Consider the following 25,934-nt stretch of genomic DNA (forward strand, 5'->3'; position numbering starts at 1 on the left):
CTTGGCTTTGAACATCAGGTCACAGTGCAGCACATCTAACATCATTGTAATTGATAGTTCCCGCAACACTGGTATCAGCTATATATTTTTTTTTTCCCAAAGTAGAATAGGTATTGGCTGCTTTTCATGTCATGTATTTTACATATGAATATTTACTGCATTCGGCATGTGTATGGCTAATGATGGGATCACACATCCTTCGATTAGACATGTAAGTAAAAAGTCATGCCAGAGGCCAGATTGTATTGAAATGGGGCTTGCGTGATGACTGGTCCGAGGTTATCTGACATTTTGCGTAATGTGCTGTCCCTTTCAGATGTGCTAAGTACTTGCTCAGTCAGCCCCCATACAGTGACACAAAGATAACCTATGCTGTGGTTATTATCTGTCCAAAGTGACTCCTTGTTACTATCAGTCAGCTGCATTCTCAATTCTGGACTGATGATGAATTGAGGGGTGAAAGGTTGTGTCATATATATGTATATACATCATGGCAGCTAATTAGGCTTGATAAAATGGTTTATATCGTTAAAACAGCTGCACCTTTATTTCATTTCTGTTTTCCGTTTTATTTTTTTATTCTCATGTTTTATTTCACCTGCTGCCCACCCACATTAAGTTCTTTACCTTTACCTGTACCCGTGCATTAATATGAATATATTTTCTACCCATTATACATAATCTTTTGTGCATTCCCTGTTATACTCTGCATTTATCTTTGGATGTTTTTTTTTTTTTTTTTTTTAGCCAGCAACACATTTCTCATTGTTGTGTGATAGCTGGAAAAAGTTCCATATTATTTATTAGTTACAGGAGTTCATAAATCAAGTAAAATATTGCTACATTGGCAACAATGGTTAGCAGCTGAGTAAATTTTTGGCTCACGTGATTGTTGAGGCTCAAGCCAGCGATAAGAGTCCTACAAGCAAACATGAGCAGCAGTTGAATAAACTGTCAATTACTGGCTACTTGAACCTCCTACTGTAGGCTGTCATCGAGAGCGTGCTCTGCACTTCATCAGGTTTTCCGATCCCATCAATCACAGATAGTAGTTTCTCTTTAGAGCTTCATGAGGTCTGACGCTGCCTCTCCCTGAAATGATTCACCGTCATCATTGCTGTATATGCAACAGTGTAGTTAGTGCTAAACTAATAAATAGACATGCAGACACACAGCACAATCAAAACAAGCACATCTCTGACAGCACCTTTTTGTTGGCAGCTTGTGGCATATTGTAACATCCCTCCAGTAAGACAGGCTTCTCAAACATGAGGTCCGACTGAATAATGAAGTGAAACGGATTGGCAATGTAGTTTGATTATCAGGTCAGTCGGCTCTAACTTATTCAGAGTCTCCTGCCATGATGTAGATCAAGGCCACTCCCAACAAGTCCTCCAACCTGAACAACCATATAGGTTGCTTGTCCCTACCCGCTGATACGACCCACAGGAGCATCCCCTGAAATAGCGCTACCACAGCAGGGTACCGAACAGTCGGTTACAACACATAATAAACACGCCTATGGAGTGGTCATGGTTTGGCCAGGTTCGGGCACAAAAACAAGTTTTGTTAGCTTTAGGGAAGCATGATGGTTTGGGTTAAAATAAGTACGCCATTAAGGTTAGAGGAGTGTCATTGTCATGGTTACAATAATAACCACACAGTTAAGATTGTGGGACAGTCGTGGATAAAACACATGGGGAACTAATAGCAGTTTACTGAGTGAAAGTCCTGTGTTTTGGGGACCCATGCATTCATCCATTCATTGTTGTTCTGATGTGTTCTATAGCCATAAATACCTCACCTAACAATAAAATGTAATTATGAGAAATATTAAGCTGCTTGCACAGACGACCTATGGGTTTGTTTTTTACAGGAGAACTCTGGTCCTCATAGTTCACCACATAATATGAATAAGTCTGAATAAATCTGTGTGTGTGTGTGTGTGTGTGTGTGTGTGTGTGTGTGTGTGTGTGTGTGTGTGTGTGTTTGTGTGAGTCGCTTGATTTCATTTAGGTCACATGATAAAGTCAAATGAAAACAGTTTTCTGTCTGTACTTTGTCTTTCCTTGTCTTTTATATTCTGTACCAGTTTGACATGAAGGGTCTTTTCTTAGATCTGCCATCAGCTCTGTTTCCAGTTCCCACACACAAACACACACGCACACACATATACATATACACATACAGGTGTATCTCCATGTGAGTTACATGTCTGCAGCTACGTGCAGGTGTGTGTATAAATGTGCAGGTGTGTGCTGAAACCACATGTTCTGAGAGGGAGCCAAATGAGGCTGTGTGATTATAGCCTTACCAATGTAATCTCACTTCTTAGAATGCTGCTACTCAACCCCACATATCCTCTCTCCTCCTCCGCTCTCCTCCTCCATCCACTCCTCCTTTTAGTCCAGCCGATTCCACCTAAATCCAATTTGTTATGGTTTCAAATGAGGCCTCGTTTTTCTGTCCTCTCGCCACTTCGAACAAAGTGGCTTCTGTTATTGCTTGTCCAATTTGAAATAGTTTCCCCCCCCCCATCTTTCTTTCTCCTCAGGTCCACTCTTCCAGCGATACACAATGGGCAGTGTAGATTCTAAATGTGTAAGACAAGATGCAGCAACCGAAAAGCTTTTGCACAACCACACAGAGATCTTTTGTAGCTTTAAGACATTATTGGCATTTTGTGTCACACTGAACTTTTCTATCTACTTTTGTGGTGATGCAAATTGTGATTGATCATTGATAATCTTGCTTTATTGTATCTGTAAGTATGTGTGTGTCTGTGTTTGCATGTGATAGGGGTGGAAATTGTGTTTTTGCAGGCTGATAGATTTAGATTCATGCTGCTGGTAGAATATACTTTTCAGTAAATGTACAAATTTTATTTGAACATTTGCCTTCACAAGAAAAGATGAATAGCAGCCCCTTATTGACAAACAAGTATATCAGTCATATTCAAGTGTGAGCGTGTGTGTTCAGTGTCTCAGTTGCAGTCTATGTTTGATGCACAATCTGGTTTTTAAGGGGGGATCTATACCTTCTACTGAAGAATGTGCTCAGAATATTGTAGATTAATTATACGGAAATCTTGTCTGGATATCTAAAAATGTCAGAGGGAAATGTCTTTTCCTTTTTTCAAGACAGATAATCATCATTAATGAAAGTAGGGACAGGGAGAAGGAGCAGAGGGGGGGTTTTTTAATTGTTCAGTCAATGCATTGCATGAAATGTGTTGCTCCAACATTCTCCTCTTCTATGGGTCCTGTTTTTAATTGAAAACCTGCCTCTGGGTTAATGCTTATGGATGCAGCTGTTATTGCATCACCAAGCATTTAGCAATAACGAGGGCTTTTCCACAGTCTAGTTGTTGATTGATGGGAATTGTAACCATAAAAATAACAATGTGGTGGTAATGATGATGACACGAATAATTATAGAAATTCTAATGGAGGTCTTGGTGGTGGTAGTGATGATAGTGGTGATGATGGTGATGATGATAAAGACAGATGGTGATGTTGAACAGGAGTCAGACTTGCATGTGCGTGTATGTGCAGGTTACTGCGTATGCTTGCACACTCAGGTCTACAGATATGTGTATTGTATATAAATGATCTCAATAGGAAGTGATCTGTGTTGCAGGGGATGATGTATCTGGAGGAGCGTAGGTTGGTCCACAGGGATCTGGCAGCCCGAAATGTTCTGGTCAAATCTCCCAACCACATCAAGATCACTGACTTTGGCCTGGCTCGCTTGCTGGACGTTAATGAGAAGGAATACAATGCTGATGGAGGAAAGGTAAATGAGTAATTTACACTATCAGACAATCACACAAATACACAAAAAAAAAAAAAAAAAAGAAGAAGAAGAAAAAAACTATGGTGGTAAAATGAGCCGCTGGAAAGTATAAATGTTTTGCGTGGCAAATTTCAATATTCATACATTCACAAAAAAACACTTAAAGGAATAGTTTGAGATTTTGGGACATAAATTTTCCACTTTCTGCCCCAGATGTTAGAAGAGAGGATCAGTACGACTCACATATCTTTATGGTAATGTGAAGCTACTGCTAGCATCACTTCCCTGTATCTAACCATTTCTTGGCTGGGCACAGTGACTTGTGTTTTTTATAGACACAAAGTAGATTTTAGAGATCGTATTAATGCATACAAAGTTAATGGAAAGACCCAAGTAGACACAAATTTGCCCAGGGCAACGCAGACTGATTGGAAAATGAGCTGTTAATTAGTGAGCCTTACAGGTGCTGGCTGTCAGCTTTTTTCACCTTCAGACAGAGCCAGGTTAGCTGCTTCCAGTCTTTCTCAGGGCTGTCTGTTCACAGGCTTCTCTTCTAATATTTGGTCATGCTTTTCCTCTTTCGTATTTTGTTTTCAAACCCCCTCTTCTCAAGAAAAAACCCATAACCCCACCCACAGCAGAGTGAAAGACAGACACACTCTACCCTTCAATATCCAGTCTTGAGAGAGTGAGAGTGGTATTGATTTGATTTACATTTTTATTAGACATTTAAAATACTATTATATAAAGCATATATTTCATTTAAACTATATATAAAGTGTTGAATGGGAATTTTAATTCATTATTCTTTCTTTACTTTTTGAAGGAATTAAGTAGTATTATTAAAACAGTGGCATTAATAAATCAGTACTGTTGGTGGTTGTGTTGGTTATAATGGCTGTTATACCGTACTGTACTAATATGCACTATATGATCATTTAAGCCTGCATTCAGTGACCTTCTCTTTTTTTCTTGTCTGCTGTTGATGAGTTTGGGGGCTCACTGAGATACAATATTGTTGAATTACTGTTTTGGACCATACCACTGACATGTTGTAATAGACAACAATAACAAACAATAGATATTAGCATTAATTAGGGTTTTATATCCTGAGGGAGGAACTTAGCTCATTACAAAGGACAGTTTTAGTGGAGTTAGTGAGATACTATTCTGCTCTATTGAACCGTTTTATTCACTTTTGGGGAATGGAGATCTCATAACCCTATAAACATAGTAAGCAAATACTTTCTCAGGGGCTCTTCGTACACAGGCTTCTGGCGTCTTCTAATTTTTGTTCATGCTTTTCCTCTTTTGTTTCAAACCCTCTTTTGTTTTCAAACCCTCTCTTCTTGAGAAAACCCCATAACAAATGAACGACACACACACTCTACTCTTCAATATCCCCCCTCCCCTTTATCTCCATCACTGTAATCAATAGAACTGGCTTTCAAATCTAATCACTGTGTTAAGCTTCCTCCCAGACCACCCTGCCATTTGCCCAAGCTTATTCCAATACTTTCTCTTTCAATCAAACCTTGTTTTCTCCCTAACATGGTTTACACAGTCAGTCCTGCCAAAACAGTGCACTGTATGCCAACACCTCACCAACAAATGATTAGTCTGAACCCAGAACGTGTGTCCTCAGTTCCCTCATCAGTTTTTATTTACAGAAACATAAAAGAAAGAGATTATTGTAAACCCTTTTTAATGTTTTTTAATGATGGATGTGGCGCATACTGTTCTGCTATTCTGCTTCTTTCTGGCAGATGCCCATCAAGTGGATGGCCTTGGAGTGCATCCATTACAGGAAGTTTACTCATCAGAGTGACGTTTGGAGTTACGGTAAGCATTAAAATTTCCTATTAAGGAAGTCAGGTCAAGTGGATAAAACCATTATATATATATTTAACAGACAGACCAAATATATTGTTTCAATAATTTTTCCATTTGAACTGACATTACGTTACATTAATTTAGCAGAAACCTATGTCAAAACCTTTAGGTGCATGCCCTAAGAGCACGTTCTGTGCAGAGAGATTTGTTTAAAAAGATGTCAAATACTGAATGACAACAAAGAATCGCATACACTGTACATCACTTTTACTGACTTTAATAACGTTTCAGTCGTCATACCTTCAGCAACAAAGTTCATATATACAAGTTGAAATTGCACTAATTTTGAAGCACTACATGGAGTGGCACCGGCTTAGTCTTCAGTCCTCCTTCCTCATACTCTCACCCTCAGTCCAAGTCCAGGCATTTTCCATTGCTGCTCCCAGACAGTTCACCCCTGACTGTCAGGTCTTCCTCATATATCTCCACTATTAAAACCCAACTAAAGACCCATGTTCTTACAACCGTATTTGAGTCTCCTTATTTAGGGATGCTTTCATTTTGTCTGTTACAATTATATACCTATTTATACGTGCATTTTAATTTTACCTGTAAAGCACCTTGCTAAACACTTGTTTATAAATGTGCTTCAAAAATAAGTGACTCAACTGTGAAGGCATATGCTGTGCATTGTGTGTACAGTAAACATACGTGGGGAGGAAATTTCTAGATCTAAGGCAGCTGTAACCGTGCTGACAAATAAGAGAGGACTGGTGATTTCCCTTACTTCTTAAACTGCATAAACATGTAGCAATCACAGCCACTGTAAAATGCAAATTTGGTGATCTACTTCTTTAACTCCTGTAATATTAAAATCAGTCTTTGCAGCTATCAGCATGTCAGCAAGATTTAAATCTAAAGGCTCACCCCTATTATCCCTCAGTCTTATGAGATTTTTATTGCTATATATCAAATAACAATTTCCTGTTCAAGTCTACCAATAACTCTTAAAGTCATTTAGAAAGAAAAATTGCAAGATGGGTCATATCAAAGAGAATAATGTGTGTTTGATTAAAAGTATCAGTGTGGTTTAGTGCATCCATGTCCCCCGTGGTCCTCTATGACCGGGGGCTATTATTCTTCCATCTTATTGTGTGCATTTGCTCTGCCTGCCACTCATTAGCTCATTAACACTAACTTGATTAAGGCTGAACAGTGCTGAAAGTTCAGACTGATGACTTTCAAGACTGTGATTAGTTCCTCTCCTTCACTCATCTTCTGTCCTCTGTTGTGTTCTGTCTCATCACCTTATCCCCTCTGATCTCCTCTGGTCTCTCACAACATTTGCTTTTCGTCTTTTTTTCTCTATTTTTTTTTCCTTTTCTCACATTTCTTCTTTTTGCTTGATCTCCTATTTTCTCCTGTCAACTATTCTACTCCTTTCTCTTTCCATCTCTTCACTCGTCTCCTCTCTACTCTGGTTGTATAATCCTCCCCTCTGAACCCTTTAATCTTCTCTACTCTCTACCCTTCTTTGCTCTTTTTACACTGATTTCTCTCATCTTAATTCTACTTTTCTTTTCTCTACTTGTTCTTTTCTCTGTGCTCCGCTTTACTGATGCATCATCTTTTGTTCTCTGATATTGTTGTCATCTCCTCTGTTTGTCATTTTCTTTCTCTTCTTACACCCCTCTTTCTCTCTTTAGGGGTAACCATCTGGGAGCTGATGACCTTTGGAGGGAAGCCATATGACGGAATTTCCACCAGAGATATCCCAGATCTGCTAGAGAAAGGAGAGCGTCTTCCACAGCCGCCCATCTGCACCATCGATGTCTACATGGTCATGGTCAAATGTAGGTAGAGCTTTGCCTTGGGGTGGACAAAATAACTGGAACTCCTTTCAATACAATATAATTGATTGCACTGCGTCATTGTTAAGTCTGCATCTTTCTGATATTCTCAACAAATATTTCACATTATAAGCTAGAAAACTATATTTACTGCAGAGCCTTTATAGTGGCAAGAAAAAGTAAGTGAACACCTGCATTTATGTCTAAATTTGTCTTAAAATATGATCAGATCTGCATCCAAGCTACAATAACGAACAAACACAATCTATGTAAACTAATGACTTACAAAATGTTGTGTTGTTCTCATCCATGTTGAAAATATCATTCAAACGTTCACAGTGTACATTGGAAAAAGTGTATGAGCCCCTATGAGTGAGTGACATTAACAAAAGCTAACTGTAGTCAGGTGTTATCAAACCTGGAATCCAATTAATAAAACCAAATTAGAGTTGTGGATTAGAGTTACTTTGATTCATAAAAACACTCAAACTATTTTAGTTTAATATTCACAACAAGCATCTGTTGATGTGATGTATTCATCACAACAATGAGATCTCAGAAGACTTTCGATCAAGATCAAGAAGTGGGTGCTCAGCTAAGATGACTCCAAAGGCACAATAACAAAGAACCCCACAGTAAAAGCTAAAGGCATAAAGGAATCATTTAAGCTGGTTAACATCTCTGTTCATTAGCCTGCCGTACACACATCATAGAGCATGGTGTCCAAGGCAGGACGACCTACTACTCTCTAAAAAGAAAAACCTCACTGCACACCTGAAGTTTGCCAAAGAGCGCATTGATACTCCACAACACTGGGAAAATATTTTGTGGACTGGTGAAACTAAGGTTGAATTGTTTGGGAAGAACATGCAGCACCATGTATGGTGTAAAAAAAAAAAGGGGCTGCATACCAACATGAAAACATCCTCCCAACAGTTAATTACAGTGGAGGGAGCATCGTGATTCAGGGCTTTGTTGCCTCTGGGTCCAGACAGCTCAACACCATGAAGGGGAAATTGAATTCCCAAGTTTATCAAGGTATCTTAGAGGATAATGTCAGGGTGGCTGTCTACCAGATAAAGCTTAGTAGAAGTTGGGTGATTCAGCAGGGCAATGACCCACAGAAAAACAAAGAAAATCCACCTGTTCGAATGGCCCAGTCAGAGCTCAGACTTTAACCCAATAGAGATGCTGAAGTCACTCACACCAGGCATCTACAGAATATGGCTAAGCCGAAGCAGCCCTGTAGGAAGAATGGTCGAGGTTTCCTCCTGAACATTGTGCAGGTCCGATCAGCAGTTCCTGGAAGTGTTTTTTTGCGGGTTCACTTACTGTTTCCATCATCGCTGTGAATGTTTATTAATGGGTGTGCTCAACAAAGACACAAACGATTGTAATTGTTTGTTTGTTCATGGCTTAAGCTCATTGTGTTTGTCAACACTTGTGACTTACCCATGCAGAAAACCAGGTCATTCCAAAGGGTTCACATACTTTTTCTTGCCGCTGTGCATTGTACATGGTTTCCAGTTTTTGTGCCCAGCCCTGTAGACAGCATGCAGTAGAAAAGCGAATGGATTTTATGGGTGATGAGAAGGCCAACTGGTTTTAAGTTGAAGCAAACATAATTATGCTTTTATTCATTGATTATCAAAATGCTTGGTAAAAGAGGGTCTAGGTGGTGTCAAAGATGTTTTTAAAGCCGAAATATTACTATTCTAAAATGGTGAGAAATAGTGTGAAAGTTTAGGAGGACTTATGGTAGAAGATGAATTAAGAAACTAATTTCCCTGGCCGTGACCCACACCACCAACACCAGGGCCTTACGGGTCGGTGACTGCTGTCAGGCTCCGTGGTCACAGGCGGTGTTTTGTAACCTCTGGACACTGCTGCCGGGACAAAGACCTGGTGCCAGTGCCACTCCGGCCTTGTCCTCTACTCTCCAAGCTGTAGCCTCTGGCCCTCACTGTCTCCTTGGCGCTTACTGACACCCTGAACCTGCGCCAACCTGGCAAGCAAACACACACACACAGCAGGGAGAGGTCATAGTCACCTGCCTGTTATCTGCCTTTCTTTTGCGCCACTACACATACGAAGCTCATATACACAAAGCACCACTGCATGTGGTGAAAATGCACTTCCTCATGTTCAGTTCACTTTACTACCCCAGGATTTATTGATAAGAAGCTAAGCACCAAGATAAAAGATGGTCATTTTTCCATATGAAATCTGATGTATCTGCATGTGTGTACTTGTGTGTAAATCCACAACTCTCTCTTTCCATCTCTATGTCTCTTTTCCCTGGATACCTAGACAGGCTCTACTCAGGGCCAGATCACATGATTGCTTTGGCATTATAAGGATGTGTTCACAGAGAAATTGGCAGACGAGCACATTACTCCATATGGCCATTCTAATGATGAAACAGTATTTATCTTTAGACTGGAAAAAGTGATTACAAGACAGAGAACGTCACTAAAAAATCTGTAATTGTTCATTATGGAACAAATAGGAATATTTAATAACATGGAAAATGGTTTAAATGGAAAATCTTTCAAGACATTCGGAAATGGGAAATGTATTTTTTATCTTTTTATCTTAAGTTTAATGACAAGATGCACTGACAAGTTTTTAGAGGTCAGTTTCTCATTCTTTATTAATGTGATAGCTGTTGGGCTACATACGTATGTTTTACCTTAACTGTGTATTCACATGCTTGCAACATTACTTTAGCACAGGTGGAAATAAGTGGGTGGGCCGGGTGGGATTAGTAGCCTTCTGTAGCGGTAGGCTCCTCTAGAGCTCTCACTGTTACTCAGGATCCTTCATATTAAATGACAGTCATTCATACTGCAGCAGCCACATGTGCATGCTTAAAATGAAAAATGTATGTTATTTAGGGATCAAAGGATTTATATAAAAGTCAAATTATTATGAATGATTTTATGCAAATAGTAGAAAAATGAGCATGGCATACATATTTGACATAATCTGAACAGGCAGGACCCTCGAAGTGTGAAGAATAACAATAACAAAAAGCTGATCACCATTAAAACGTACACTGTATACTGCACGTTTCCACCCATCCACAGGTGCACAGAGTGTCAGGAAATTAATTGATCTTGATGGGTGTAGATGAGGCTTTGTTTACTGCCGAAAACATTAATATTTCATTAATTAATCATGTCAGATTTAAAGTCAAGGGCTATTGACAAAAATATCCAGTATCCACAGTTTAAATATCAATATCCATGTATTTGGAACCTCACACTAACAGAAACACATTTTTCAGGCTGGATGATTGATGCAGACAGTCGACCCAAGTTCAAGGAGCTGGCTGCAGAGTTCACTCGAATGGCACGTGATCCCCAGAGATACCTAGTCATCCAGGTAAGTAAATCTTGATGACGCCCTTACAAGTTCTGGATTACATGATTTTGAGATGATTTTTTTTATCCAATTGGCAAAAAAACAGAATTATGTATATACTGTATTGTATATATTGTGTTTTGTCATTTTCTGTTTTCTTTTCCAATTCATACAGAGAGTAGGGCATTAGTATATAACATTAATATTCATTACAAATACATTTTACTTTGCTTATTGCTTGTGTGTCATACCTTAAAATGATTGTGCTTGCGGGGCTTAAATTAGTCAGCAAATACAGCTAAGCTTTCATCATTAGCAGATGTCAAAATAATAACACAAATCTTTGGTTTAAGCTTTTTAATAAAAATAGAAATCGTGGAAAGATATTAGGCCAGTTAAGATGTAAAGGCTTTGAATGTGACCGAAATACTAATACTAATAACCCCTGACCAACCAACACACACACACACACACACACACATACACATCAACACACAACTTTTCTCAGGGTGACGATCGCATGAAGCTGCCCAGTCCCAATGACAGCAAGTTCTTCCAGAGCCTCCTGGATGAGGAGGAGCTGGAGGATCTGATGGACGCTGAGGAGTACCTGGTGCCCCACTCCTTCAACATTCCACCACTGGCATACACCCCCCGCCCACGCATGGACTCCAACAAGGTATTTTGTTTTAGCATTCTCCCCACACCTTAAAAGCGCAGGTTGACAAATTGGGTTTTTAAGCTAAACACTCGTTGCATTTTAATTGTGATATTGACTGGACACAAAATGTGATAAACAATAAAATAAACTGCACATTCCTCAGTTCCAGTAGCAGTGGGTTGTTTGAACTAATGGCTTTTTAATTCTTTTCAATGAGACATCTAATTAGTTTGGCTTTTTCTGTTAGCTATTGTTACAGAAACAGATGGCAGTGGTGATGTGAGTCCTTAAATGACTGGCTCTTCTCATCCCCACGTGGAACTTTACAAAGATTTTTTTTTTTTTTATGTTCCTTACTAAGATCTGAGATCCATTTAGCCAGCTGACTGAGCTGTGTTGCCATACATATGATCTTATTAGTATTCGTACTGTATTTAAAAGTGGAATCTCATACCCAACATGGTGGTAAAGTACGGTGTTAATGGGTCATTTCAAAGTGCTACTGACGGTACCGGCCTCAAACTCGACTTCTGTAAGTTTCAGTTTGTCATTGAGCCAACCACAGCTATATCTTTGACTTATCTTGTATATTTGAACTAGATGTTCAGCTCCTGATTGAGGAAGATTTTAATGTCTCTAATCACAGATACTATCAAAGCTACTTTCCAAGCAGTCAAAAGAAAAATCATCCCAAGTGTATTGTTTGCTTCTGCATTTTTAAAGTGATAGCAAGTTTCTTAATTCATGTACATCTTTGGCATAGTTTTCCGACACAAGTGATATATTAAATTGTTTGAATCTCAAAAGGTCCTGTTAGAATATTTTCTAAATAAAAGCATCCATTGCATCAAGTCTGAGTGCAGGAGACCCAAGTCTCAAGACCCAAGTGGTAAAGTATTTCATTCAAATCCTGTTCTGTCCAGTTAAAGTAACATTTTATACATTCAGACATTCAGGACATTCACTCTCTCACCACACCTCCAACATCCAGAAAAATATTAAAGATGCTAGAAAAAAAAGATTTTTGAAACAATTTTTGATAATTATAATGAAACATGTTTCACCAGCTGAGTCGATGCATAGACAGGTTTTTCCTGTAGTGCATAAATGTGGCACAGACGTATGCACACTTATACAAAATGAAGCCCTTGCATTGTTTAATATTCAACTTGGTATGTTATTGTTTTTGTCTTTGCAGAATAAATTAGAGATTTAGTTGCATATCTTTTCATTTAACATGCACCCTTGATTACCATTTCTTATTACCATTTCTTTCTGAGTGTAGCAGCAGGGTGACTGGCACAGACCCATGATGGGAAAGGAGACAGTTTAAAGTCAAAGTAGTCATTCAAATCATTTAGATGGTTTATAAAGAGATATGGGGGATGAGTTTTCTCAGCATGTGCTGCAGGACTGTCCTGTTCAAGCACAAAAAACTGAGATCTTGAAACTGAACCCACACAGCTTCTCAGTTTCACTCTCATCTCTCATCCTGCTCTCTCTTTCTCTGTCTGTTTTCCTTGGTCTTTCTCCATTGTGAAACTACGGTAATTGCCTTCTTCAAAATTGGGATTTGCAGCCAGACTCCCTCTGTTCTTCAACTGTTCAAATGTTCATCGTCTTTCTTTGGACTTAAATCTATCACAAAACCAGTCACACAGCCAGGCAACTCAGCCATTTTGTATTCCAATATCCCCCTGTGTTTGTGTCAGAATAAAAATGCCTGCTGAATGCCAATGAGAGAAATGACTTCTGTTCCAGTTCAGTTTGGTTCATTTCAGAAGGCTGTAAGATTATTTATTTGCATAATATTTGTAAAGTTATACTCTACCATTTTTGTCCTTTCTTATTAGGGTGGATGCTGAATTAATTTGATTAATTTCATACAGTTACATTCATCCACATAGATAATGTAAATTACTGTAATAAACTCAATTATTGCAGCAAACAAAGTATAATATTTACATACAAATACAATCTTCTCTTGAGTTGTAAAGCGTAGCTAAAAGGGCTTTTTCCAAATTCACACATTGTTATCACAACCTCAGGAACTGTCATTATTAATATGCATCCTGGTGCCTAACAATGAGAGTTTGAGAGTTCAGAATTCTATTTGACCGTGAAAACAATTCAGTTTAATGGTGACCAAAACATTGGGCATGGCCTCAAGCACCTTGTGCTCTCACAGGGGAACATTTTAATGGGGGCACTTTACTTGACTCTCCTAAATGCTCCAGTGTGATGTTTTACTTCACCACAGTTTACATTGTCTCCACAGTGGATGAATTAAGTCCATGATGGTCTTCATCTATGCTTCATCTATGATTTGTAGTAGTTTTGTTTTCCTGTTGTGCTCAGGTTAGTGATGGTATTTTCTGTTACAATACAGAGACAAGAGGGGAGGAAGGAGGAGGAGGTGTAAATGAGGACTGAGAGAGGGTGATTTAGTAGATGTAGTTACAGGGGAATGAGAAGACAATGTGAGCTCTCGAGCTTTGACTAATACCTCCAGGCTTAGAGTGTAGACTGCTGAATGAGAAAGTATGGAAAAATTCAATAGTGACAGTGAAAAAAATATACTGATGCTTCAAGTGGCATATAAGTAGGGTTTGACCAGGACTTGCCAGTAGTCACACTTTGGTTTGAAAGCTGATATTTGCTGCTCATTTTGTGCTGACACCTATTATATCATGACAAGTTTACTGTCAAAATAAACACCACAAATTAATAGTAGTCAGTGTTTCTACTATCGGTCCCTACCCCATCTCTAATTTCTAAGAAAAGGCTATTTGGTTCTGAGTCTTGGTACAGGCCTGATGATGATGAATAACCGGGGAACGTGTTAAATAAAAGTGCTGATCTGAAGAGGGATTTGAACCTGCAACGTAATTCACAGACCAGAAATCCAGGAACTTCAGTCCCTTTTGCTGTTCTTTCATAGTGTGTTTAAGGAAAAATAAGTCCAACAGGAAAATAAGATTTTCTGCCTCTAATAAGATTACAGACTTCTCTGACATCATGTTATGGAAAGTAAGTGATGGAAGTGAAACAGAAAACAAAGCACTTGCTGGAAAAATGCGGGAACAAAGATAAATCAGAATGAAGCTCCCACTGAGGTTCTAGAAAGCTCTTTTTTGTTATGAGCATAGACACAAATGCACACAGCAGGGCAGGGCTGATATGGCTACTTTAAGACTTTGCTGCATGGAGCCTTTTAATTAAAAACCTTTTAATTAAATTGTCCTTGGCAGTCATGCTGCCATATCATTGTTTGGCACTGCTGTTTGTCTCCCCTGCCTGTCATATTGAAATATTACAGATGAACAATGGTACAAAGAACTTGGAATTCCACATTTTATGATTCATAATAATTTTGTAGGGTACTTTTATTACATTTCTATTAATAATTTGAATTTTATTTATTTCTTTGTTTGCATATTGTTTGTTTTGTGTACTTTTGTGCTTCACTAGTAACTCAAACTAGTTTGTAGACCAACGTCTGGACAGCACACAATCATCTTGTCACTTGGAGAATAAGCTGAATTTAGCTGAACTTCACTCCTGGAGGCACAGAAAAAACTATAATTCTCCCCACTTGCATTTGTCTCATGGGATTGCTTTTCCTTGGCAAATTGACACTCTTGTAATTCAGTCTTCCATGTCTGCAACTCTCTCCCTCCTCCTCCTCTACCTAGAACCAGTTTGGCTACCAGGACCCCAGCTTCAGCATGGAGGACATGCTGGCCACCCTCCCCAGAGTGGTCTCTGTTCCACCTGTGTCTGGGAGCTGCCTCCCTCCACAGGACCTGTCCTCAGGGGGGCAAATTGGTGGTGGATTTGGGCGTGGCAACCAAGAAGACCCTCGCTGCAACGGCACCCTGAGGAAGCAGGCCTCGCCACGGTCAAACACCCTTGGGGTTGGCTCAGCTCTCACTGCAGGACAAGGTAAAGCAGAGTGTTATCTGTAAGTTGTGGAAACTTGGAGGAATAGTTATCTCCTCACTAAGTGTGAGTGTATATATGTGTCCTAAACCAAACCAACAAGAGAGCTGAAGATAGTGCGAGACTGATGGATATTGCAAGGGCCACAGGCATCTGCATCTGTTATCAACTGTGTTTACATCAACACAGTATTGTAAAAATTGTCATTGCTATGAGTAAAGCAATATTCTGATAAACCATTTTATATTCCTCTTTGTATCTGCAAAGTTCACACAACCAGGCACTTGACTGAAAATATGACAATGTGATACAGGAGTTCCTGCTGAAGGTAACGCTGAATGGTTCAGCAGATATGATCGTCCAAAAGTGTAGTCTCACTGGCACTTTAATAAAAGCTACCAAAATATGGACATGAATCAGTCACACAGTCAATATAATGTCTTCTGCAGGACTTTTAAAGTGAATTCTTTTGCATTACCAGGTAATTGTAACACATATTCTATGGATGGATAGACATTTAAACAAACATATTGTTAATTAGACAAATCAGTCGTTGATTTCGTTTTTTCTGTTAATAAATGTTATGTAATAGTTTTAGTTAATTGTATTATACATTTAATAATGTATATATGACCTTTATGCTTTTTCCTCCTTATTTACCCTCTTTTACTTTTCCATGCAAAAATTCAAATACTGCATGGAAACAGTTGGTATTAGCATAAAAAAAACATGAACTATTACCTTAACACATGAACTATAATTTGTGCAATAACAAATCAGTGAAATCCACATTAAAGTGAGCTCACTGGCTTCTTTGACAGACCTTATCTGCTGTTTCCTCATTGGTATTGTACGGTGAAGGTGGATCACTCACCAGTCTAGTAGAGGATTTGAGAGATGAAAACAACAGGCGGAGCTCATATCTAGCAGGTGTCTGGCAATACCAAATCACATATTACAGCTCTCAGGCAGCAGGGCAGAAGAAGCAGCAGTGGCAGCTTCTAGTTCTTTTGACCACTGAGCAGTACTTTTATGCCTACTTTCCAGATTTGTTTGGCCAGAAGGAGAATGAAGCCTTAAATAAGCATTATGAATATATGTGTATCTACCTGCTATGCATTTGTTTGAGAGGGGTGGTACACAGTAAGAAGTAAAACGAAAGGGTACGAGTATGCCATATCACTGATGGCTCTATTGAGGCACTGGTATTGAGCTATCTGTTGTCAAATCCCCAGAAAAATACAAAGTTCTTGAGATATTGAGCTATTAGCTAAAGCCCTGCCCCATAGTGTAGTCACAACACAAAACAGTTATGGTAAACAAAAATGGATTGCACTGAAAATGCAAGGTGCTTGTTTATTGATGAACATGACTTGCATTGGAAAGGAAAACATATATTTACTAGATTCGACAAATATGTGTCCAGGATCCTCTTATTCATGGAGACAAGGTTTGTAAAGTAACATATTTCAAGTTTCTGTTGTGCTTCCTTTGTTTCTTTTTTCTTCTCAAGGTGGAGGGGAGGACAGTGGACAGCGTTACAGTGCCGATCCAACAGGTCTTTTAGCAGAACGAGGACCAAAGGGAGACAAGGACCAGGATGGCTACATGACTGCCATGAGAGACAAGAACAATTCAGGTTACTGACAGTTTTGAGAACTATTGTTCAAGTTAATGGATGTTTGGCTGGAGGGTAACACTATCTCCTTTTTGTTTTCAGACTATCTCAACCCTGTAGAGGAGAACCCCTTCGTCACACGTCGGAGGAATGGTGATGCCCATGTGGTGATTGATGGAGCAGGTTGCCACACCCTGCACATGGCTGGAGCTGCTGTTGCCCCCAAGAGCCAGTCCACCCACAGGGACGATGAGTATGTCAACGAGCCACTGTACCTGAACACCTTCCTTAACCCTGGGGACAAGAACGGATTGGCTGGGGCAGTCTCCATCTCTGGATCCTCTGCTGCCCAGTCAGTATCACAGACAGTCAACCCATCAACATCAAGCCACACCGTCTCATCCACTGGATATGTGGTACCTCCTGGCCACCTCCCCCACCCATCATACCCATCACACACCCTGCATCCAGGGCATTCAGGACACGCTCTGCACTCAGGCATCACCAGCAGCACCATCATGTTTGATAAGAAAGGCAAGAAGGCCACTTTTGACAATCCTGAATACTGGCAGCACAGTCTTCCCCCGAAGTCCTCACTGCACAACCCTGAGTACCTGCAGGACTGCAGCACACGCTTCTTCTACCGGCAGAATGGACGCATTCGCCCTGCTGTGGCCGAAAACCAGGAATATTTGTCCGAGGCCGCTATGAAAGCCGGTAATGTTTTGCCACCCCCTCCATACAGACAGAGGAACACTGTGGTGTAGTGACCCGCCTGTAGCACAATGGAGGGATGAATAGAGGGATAAGGGTGCAGATAAATGGACTGTGAACAGTCCTTTCGTTTTCTTGCAGTACTTCTCAACCTGGGTTCTCCTTGCACCCTCCCTGAACACTTCTCTCTATTATATCTGATTGCAAGTCTTTTATTCTCACTCTAAGGTTCTGCCTTTTCGTGACAGGACCACAATAACAGTGGCTGACAGCCTCACTTGACACTCAAACCATCTTTTTTAGCTCCATCCTTGGCGCCTAAAGCAAGTAGACACATCTCTTGGAGGTTGGTTCTGTTCTGGAGCAAACTGACCTGGCACCTTTAGGACAACACAATCAAAGATTGAAATCAGATGCTTAATAGAATAAAAATGAGAAATAAACAGAGGTTTGCCCAAAGAGAGGATTATTGCCATGACCTGACATGAATTATGATTGCTTTTCTTTATACGCCCATAAATTACTGTTCACCATTTCACCATATTGTTTTACTTCATTTTCCAACTAGCTAGATGAACACTTTGCAGTATGCACACATTGTTATTGTGTGCGTATAATCTGTCAAATGGCACATTCACATGGAGTTATGTCGTGACTTACCAGCAAACCTGCAGTCATACTGAAGAGCCCAGATGTGGTTTGCATGCCTGCCCACATGCTTCTTCGACTGTTACATGTTTTACATCTTGCTGCACCAATGATGGAATTCAGACACTTATCACACACAGCTCATATCATACCTACAACATGTTAACATGCCAGCAGCCTTGACACCACCAGTAATATCTATACAGTAATTCATAAGTAAATACACACACGCTGACGGATAAGAATGCTACAACTTGAAATATATTCTGGAGGAGAGGCTCAATTGACCTTGTGCAGGAATACAGCAGGTGTCGATAATGGAAGTCAGTGATGCAGTGCAGAAAAAGGTTCAACAGGAAAGTAAATGTCACCACAGGTTTATGGAATGTGTGATATCACCCAGTATTTGGTGGAGAGCATTCGACAGATTATTGGCATGGCTAGAGAGGGATTTAAAAGGTTGATCGCTCAGAAGATGACCCTTATCTTCCTACGCTGAGATCCCCCCCTGTCCTCTTTCTTCCACACCAATCCAGTCCGAAGAGCCAGCAAACCATCCAGTTCAATATCACCTTCGTAAGACCGTTGTAAGCAGCATCGTGACTGACATAACCAATGGTAACTGCAAAACTAGGATTGATCTTTCAATGGAAATGGTGCCTGGGGATGGACAACTCTTTTTAACAGGGCAAGGAGCATGATTGTGGAGAACATTTAAGCAGGCCACGAGGGAAAGATATAAGTGTTTAGAATATGGATCAGAGCTTGGTTTTTGTTGTTTTTCTTTGTTTTTAGGCATCAGGGATCTATTTACTTGTCACCTTGTCTTACAGAAGATGTGCTTAATGAAGGACAGGGTAAACAGCACAGACACCCAGCCACAAAAGAGCACTGTGGAGATGACAAAGAGGCTAACCCTGCAGAGCTGTAAATAAGCCAATTACATGTCATTACCAGATAGACATAATCCCAGAAAAAGGCTCTGTGGACCGAGCTGTGTCTGAAATGTTTAAGTACATCAAAAGATGAGGATAAAAGATTTTTTTCCTCACCTCTCTGTGTTAATACTATTGTATGTCATAAAAACAGATGATTATCTTTGACCACGTAGTCACGACTACAGGGCCTTGCTCTGTCTCTTAGGGTTAAAGTGGTTCAGGAGGAGAGACTGTCAGAACTGTCTTAAGAGGCCTCCTCCACATTTTTGCCATGGAACAGTACCAGAAAATGGGACACTTTCTTTTGTATTGGTGTTTGACATTAATGGTGTGACTTTACAAGTTATCTCTGAATCTACCGATGGCTAGCTTTATGTACTCATACAATACTGCCAGATGCCACAGTAAGCTCTGATGGAGACCAGTAGCATCTGTCATCAAATGACTTTGAAGCCTAATTTAGGCCTGGGTTGATAATTTAATAGCACTTAATGCTCTGGCACAGCCAAATGACTTTGCTGTTATTCTCGCTCTAAGCGGCAGTTCATTCAATTTTTTTCATTATGCTGCAACTATAATTTACAGTGAGACAATGGTTTCAACTGCACTGGGGCATCATGCTATTTCTTTTATTAGGCATTTTACCAACAAAGGCATATCCCTCTACCCTCTAAAGAATATGATAATACTCATAGGGTTGGGCAATATGATGATATACAGTGTAAGAGGATAGAAATTTGTTTTCAATACCATTATGGTCTATGCTATCCCTTTAAAATCTGCATTTTACTAGATTATTAAGGGAACTGTTGATTTACTGGATTTTTGCACCAATGTGAAGAAATACCTTGATTTTTGGGGGGTATTAAAGGGGTAATCCAGTGATTCAAGCTCCACAAACACTGGATCCTACATTCCCCAAAATGCAGCTTGATAGCATCTACTGATAAACTTCCTGATTCCTAAATACCGACTTCTTTCAAACTGCAAACCTCTAGTTTGTAATGTAGGTTTTCTGTTAAAAAATCCTAATTCAGGAAAACCCTGATGACACCATTCAGGGTATCAGGGTTATTTTCTCAAATTTTTGAAAGCTCCCTCCAGAGCCACAAAAGATGTTGTACAACTGTTTTCACAAGCTGAGTTTTACTCTTTGTTACAAGTAAACTAAACATCATGTGAAATCAGTGGTGTGCCCCTTTAACTAAAATCAGACATTCCCATCTGGTTATTATATCTATAGTTACAAAGTTTCAACGTTAATTTTCCAGGAAATGTACTACATCACCATATAGTGATTTTGCAACATGAATCAACCAATACTTTGATAGATGATTTACTTCATATCGCCCACCCTAAGTAATAGGTGATAATACCATGAAAAATTGAGACCGACTAATGCCTGTTTATGTCTTACTGCTGACATACCAGTACACAACCACTGTTACACAACCTTGTGCCTCAACATTGAAAATACTGGGTAGAGGGAAGATTCAGACAAGCAGTGCTGATGATTTATGGTCCAAAACACAGATGTTGCCCTGGCACAGTGTTTTCTCTCCCTCTCAGGTTTTATGGGGAATAATAATCATCCAGTTGAGCTCCAGCTGAGGCACAAGTTACCACCTCATAAAGGGACATCAGACTTATAAGAATAATGGTAAACAGATTAGTGCCATAATACCACAATAGATAGGTAGGGTTTAAATGGTCAGTCTTGACGTTGGCACTGTGTTTAGTATCACTTTGGCATTGACATTTCTGTTACTCACCTCATTTAGCTGTGCTAGATCACACCCTCTAAGATTGTGATTGTTATGCTGATTTACTTGTGTAAGCTCACACTTAGTATATGGATACATTCTTTGTGTAAATGTGTGCAATGAAAGTGTTCTCTTTGTTTTTCGAGTTGAAAGTCAGTTATATAAGTCTATTTTTACCATCACCCAAAAGGTATTAGTTGTAGTGCTTGTAGACTACTGTATGGCCGTGTGTTTAAGTGCAATGACAGCAGTGGAGAGTCACCAAAAGGCTCCGTAATGGATCTCTGTGGAAAAATAAAGCCAATCTACACGAGGAGAAAACCTTCTGGTGCTGTCAGCTAGCAGGCATCACAAGGGGCTTTTAGCTTTTTGAATGCAAAGTCATCCACTTTCGCTTGTTGTTCTGTGGGGAAATCATGTTACCCAACGTCTCACCCAGTGCACCAGCTGAGAAACCCTGAACGACAGGCAATAGGCTGTAATCCTGCAGCGAGGTTAAAACTAACGTATTAGCATTCCAGAAATGTTACTCAACCAATGCATCAATGTTACAAAAGCTAGCAGGAGAGAAGGTACAAGTACACTGTAACTGGCAGAGGAGACCAGAGTTGATTGCCATTCTTTCTTTCTCCTCAGAGGTGACTGTAGGATTGTATGTAGCAAACACTGTTCTGCAGCTGAAGCACTGAAAACTGAAAAGCAGCTATGTTTGGAGTGAATATGAACAAAGACCAAAACGATATGTATGGGAGAAGTGATTGTGATCAAATGTTAACATGAGTCATATTTTCATGTGAAAAGTTATCATGTTGCTTTGTAAAAGTAAGCCTCGTAGGTACAGAAGATATTTAAAGGAGCACAATTACTCTCAATACTGACTGCTCACACAGAAAATCAGCCTTACAGTAACAGAACAGTTCTATATATTTTGTGCTATTACTTTTGTGTTTTCGGTTTACTCTATTTTAAACATATGTAATCATATGTGTTGTAAATGGTGTGTAAAGTTTTGTTTTTACTCTTGTTTTTGCTCTTCAGGGTCTCATTGTGAATTTTTTGATATGCAGTTTGAAGGTTTCATCATCTTACGTCTGTCGTGTTCTCTAATCAACTACAAAGCAATTATTAGTGGTGTCCCAATTTCAGGGCTGGATGTTTGCCCTTCAGAGTAACTGAAGCCCAGCCTGAACCTGCATATTGTTGCCAAATGAGACTAGAGTAACAAAGACCAAAACTGATGTGTTCAGGCGCTCCTCATCAGGTTTTTGTCCTGTTTCTCACCAAGCAATTGCCCTCAGACAGCATATGACATTTAAATACATGTGGGACCTTATCTACTTTACACCTTATCTAACTTTACAGTACAATTTAGATACGAGTTCATAGTTGGCTTTGCTTATTTTACACCTTGCAGTGACTTTTTCATTGGTTAGCTAATGTGATACGATAATCAGTGATAGATCAGCTGAAAAGAAAATATCTGGTAAATGACATGATCACATGACATTTCCCAGTTTTACAAGTTGACAAGGACAGCCTGACCACTCAGGTTAAAAACACAGTGGCACACAGTGACTTGTGGGATATAGAAGACTGCAAATGATAAACCAGCCGTGTCCTCCAAAGCAATGGCAGACTTAGTTTTTCAGGCACATTCTGTGAGACCTTTGAAATGGGACAGACATATCCTGCCCAGAAATGAGGACTTCGGAGGGTCCAGCTCGTGAACTGGAACAGAGTGACTATATTTATAGTGAGTGCTCTATTTTCTCTTTTCAATGCTTTGATTAATCATATCATGAGGACGTGTTTTCACAGCAGAAGTAAAGTCCATCCACCTGTGGTCTAATAGGTCTTACAGTATTGGATAAACTCATATTACATCTCAGAGGATATCTATTAATTATTCAATGAGAAACTGTTTTGTACAATGCATCATCAAACAAAGTACACATAAAGCAGCTGACAAACACATATTCTACCATTGTAATAGAATCAAACTGTGTATGGCTGTCATATTCTGATTTTACTCTGATTCATATGTGTATATTCTACAATGCCATGAAGGGAGAGCTGACTGGTTGAGTAAGCACAGTTTACTATGTATTGAATTGATGGTAAAACTGTAAAATGGAATTAATAATTGTCTTTTAACCAAATGACGAAGAGATAATGGGTTACTCAACAGTTTTACCATTGTTAAAAAACAAATAAAAAATAAATAAAAAGGATAGTATTTTTATAGGTAGGTTAAAAAAAAGTGGCCAGGTGCATCTGTAAATAGAAAAACTGCTTCTTTTTTCCAGCTGAAGCTTTTGTTTGTTTGTTTTCTTTTGTTTTTTTCTCCTTGCATCATTGCATTTTTGGTGGTTTACTGTATCTTTTTTTTCTTTAAGGAATATTTTTTCTGTATGTATATAAATATATATACAGTATATATATATATATATATATATATTCTGTAAATGTTATTTGAAGAGTGAACTATGACTTTAAAAACGCTTGCAGGGTCTCTTGTCACCCCCACCCCATCATTTCCCCTGTGATTGTGTGATTGTGTTTTCAGCACAACTTGGTGGATTTTGTGTTTCAACCTCTGCTCTTGCTCACTTTGTAGGAGTGAATTTTTTTCTGTTTTTCTACTGGGTTTATTATGCCCACACTACCCTCCATGCTTCTCTCAGTATTATCCACATCTTGAGATTTTTTTTAAGATTTTGTACACTCTTAAGATGCTGTTGCAAAACTAATGAATATTCAATATTTAATCCCCCTTTTCTCTCAGTATTTTCCTAACAAATGTTAATCCACCAGTGTCACTTTACACTTTACCTTTCAGCTTTGAGGACCTTTATCGTATTTCCTTGAGTAGTTTAATTTTGATTTCCACTATCCAGCTCTTCATCCATTGGTGGCAATACTGATTGAATGGTGTAGCAATATCATGTCGCAGCGCTGAGAGTGATTTAATGACATTTGAGAAATCGACTGGAAGGGTTAGGTTTGTACGGGTTGGACTGATCATTTAAATCACTGATATGTGCTTGTTCTGAAAAGGTTGATAGGTACTACTTTGGCTTCATCAGGATTTAAATGCTCACTGTTTTCTGGAAATCACAGTTTTACAGGAAGCAATTGTTTTCATTTAATGGGATCTTATCAGGACTTTTTGGGATTTTGGCCCTTTTGTCACTTTACCTAATACTTGACATGGGGACTGGTACCAAAATCATCAGAGTGAGTTATTTTCATTGTGGCATTGTAGCAAATATGGACGCACAATTTGACAACTGAAATATACCATTAGTTGTATTAAATATTTCATTTGTAAAGCACCCAAGCACAGCTTGAGTTGTTTATGCAGCAATTAAGGCAGTTTTCAAAATTCAAGATTTTAACTAATATCTATTTAACTTTGGATTAATTAAATGTTGTCATAATGATAATATATTGTCTATCACCTACAGAATACTAGGCATATTGTACATTTACCATTGTAAAGTGCTGCCTTGCATTTGATGATTTTGGTGGCAATCCTGTTGTTTTCCAATATCCAGCATTTACATACAGAGTAAAGTGGTCATTTTGTCAAGCTCCTCAAAAGTCATTGAATCTGTTTAAAAGTAAGTTGAACTGTGGAAGAAAGTATCTTCTGTCATGAAAATTAACATAAATTATAATTTCTTCATATCATCTCATCAGAATGATTGAGAACTAAGTTTTATAGACCTTGTCACACATTACCAGTTTTAAATGTTTCTTTTCACTGGTTAATTGACACATTTCCCAAACTAGAACATTTAAATACGTATTCCCTCTGTTTTGTTACATGAATCTGTCAAAACTATATTTTTAATTCAATATGAATAAAGATCAGTCAATATTTAATGATGGATTGCATTCATTTTTCTAGGTTTTACCATTGCTTTCAGTGTTATTATGAAGTGGTAAAATGAAAGTTACAAATACGAATTTTCGATGACTGCCAGAGGTGGTGCTTTAAACACAGGATCTTCCGTCTTGTGCAGGCGCAGGTCAACGGTCAACAATATCACTCGTGGCCCCGGATGTCCTGAGAGAGGATATATCTTCTGGTATCATCAGGGAAACTGTTCCTACAAAATCTTCTTGCAAGCTCATAAGGATTCTGAGTGACTGAACGCTCTGGTGGTCATTCAGGATTCATAGAACCGTAGTTACATTCATAACTTTTTATTTCTTTCATCCCTCATGACCACCAGAAGCCTTGCTTTGAGCATTGGATGACTAATATGAACAAAGTCACAGGGAATCGCGAGCACATACCTAACAGCGTAGATGCAGAGGAACTCGGCAGGAGAACCACATCCTGTGAGGTGATGACATTCACCATGTGGAACCTAAAGAATGTACTTGGTGATGCCCACGAAGCCGTGGCACATATCGCCTCCAAGGACACTCCGACTCAGGGCGTGCCCGTGACATGGCAAAAAGAGTTTCCACCTTTTTTCATACTGTAGGAGGGCTCCCCTGGTGGAGGCTTGTGACTGGAGAGGAAGTCTGCAGCCTGGTTCCTCTCTCCCGGTAAATACATCACCCACAAGCTGGTCAGCTGGGGTGCTATCCATGTCAATAGGTCTGAGAATACCCTAAGTAAGTGTGCAGATTTGGTGCCCCCCTGATGGTTGAGGTGGACAAGTACATCCTTCCCCCTAAGGTATGCCAGGAAGTGCTTGAAGGTCATGTGCACAGCTTGTGCACATTGACATGCTCTGCACAGTCATGAGCAGACCATTGCCCTCAGACTGTCCTGTTCTGCCACACTGT

The 25,934-nt window shown here is 39.4% G+C and overlaps 1 protein-coding gene across 2 annotated transcripts in view; it reads left to right on the forward strand.

Annotated features, from left to right (window-relative positions):
* LOC130177451 (receptor tyrosine-protein kinase erbB-4-like) overlaps positions 1–25,016 on the forward strand; it is a 316,805-nt gene extending 291,789 nt beyond the window's left edge. For both annotated transcript variants that reach the window (XM_056389216.1, XM_056389217.1), the window contains exons 21-28: positions 3,640–3,795; positions 5,562–5,637; positions 7,335–7,481; positions 10,768–10,865; positions 11,353–11,523; positions 15,201–15,450; positions 16,961–17,086; positions 17,168–25,016. In XM_056389216.1, the coding sequence (XP_056245191.1) occupies positions 3,640–3,795; positions 5,562–5,637; positions 7,335–7,481; positions 10,768–10,865; positions 11,353–11,523; positions 15,201–15,450; positions 16,961–17,086; positions 17,168–17,832 (1,689 nt within the window). In that variant the 3' untranslated portion in view covers positions 17,833–25,016. The remainder of the gene's footprint in view (positions 1–3,639; positions 3,796–5,561; positions 5,638–7,334; positions 7,482–10,767; positions 10,866–11,352; positions 11,524–15,200; positions 15,451–16,960; positions 17,087–17,167) is intronic.
* The last annotated feature ends 918 nt before the right edge of the window (positions 25,017–25,934 follow it).

Source organism: Seriola aureovittata, chromosome 11 (assembly GCF_021018895.1).
Source record: "Seriola aureovittata isolate HTS-2021-v1 ecotype China chromosome 11, ASM2101889v1, whole genome shotgun sequence".
Classification (NCBI taxonomy): domain Eukaryota; kingdom Metazoa; phylum Chordata; class Actinopteri; order Carangiformes; family Carangidae; genus Seriola; species Seriola aureovittata.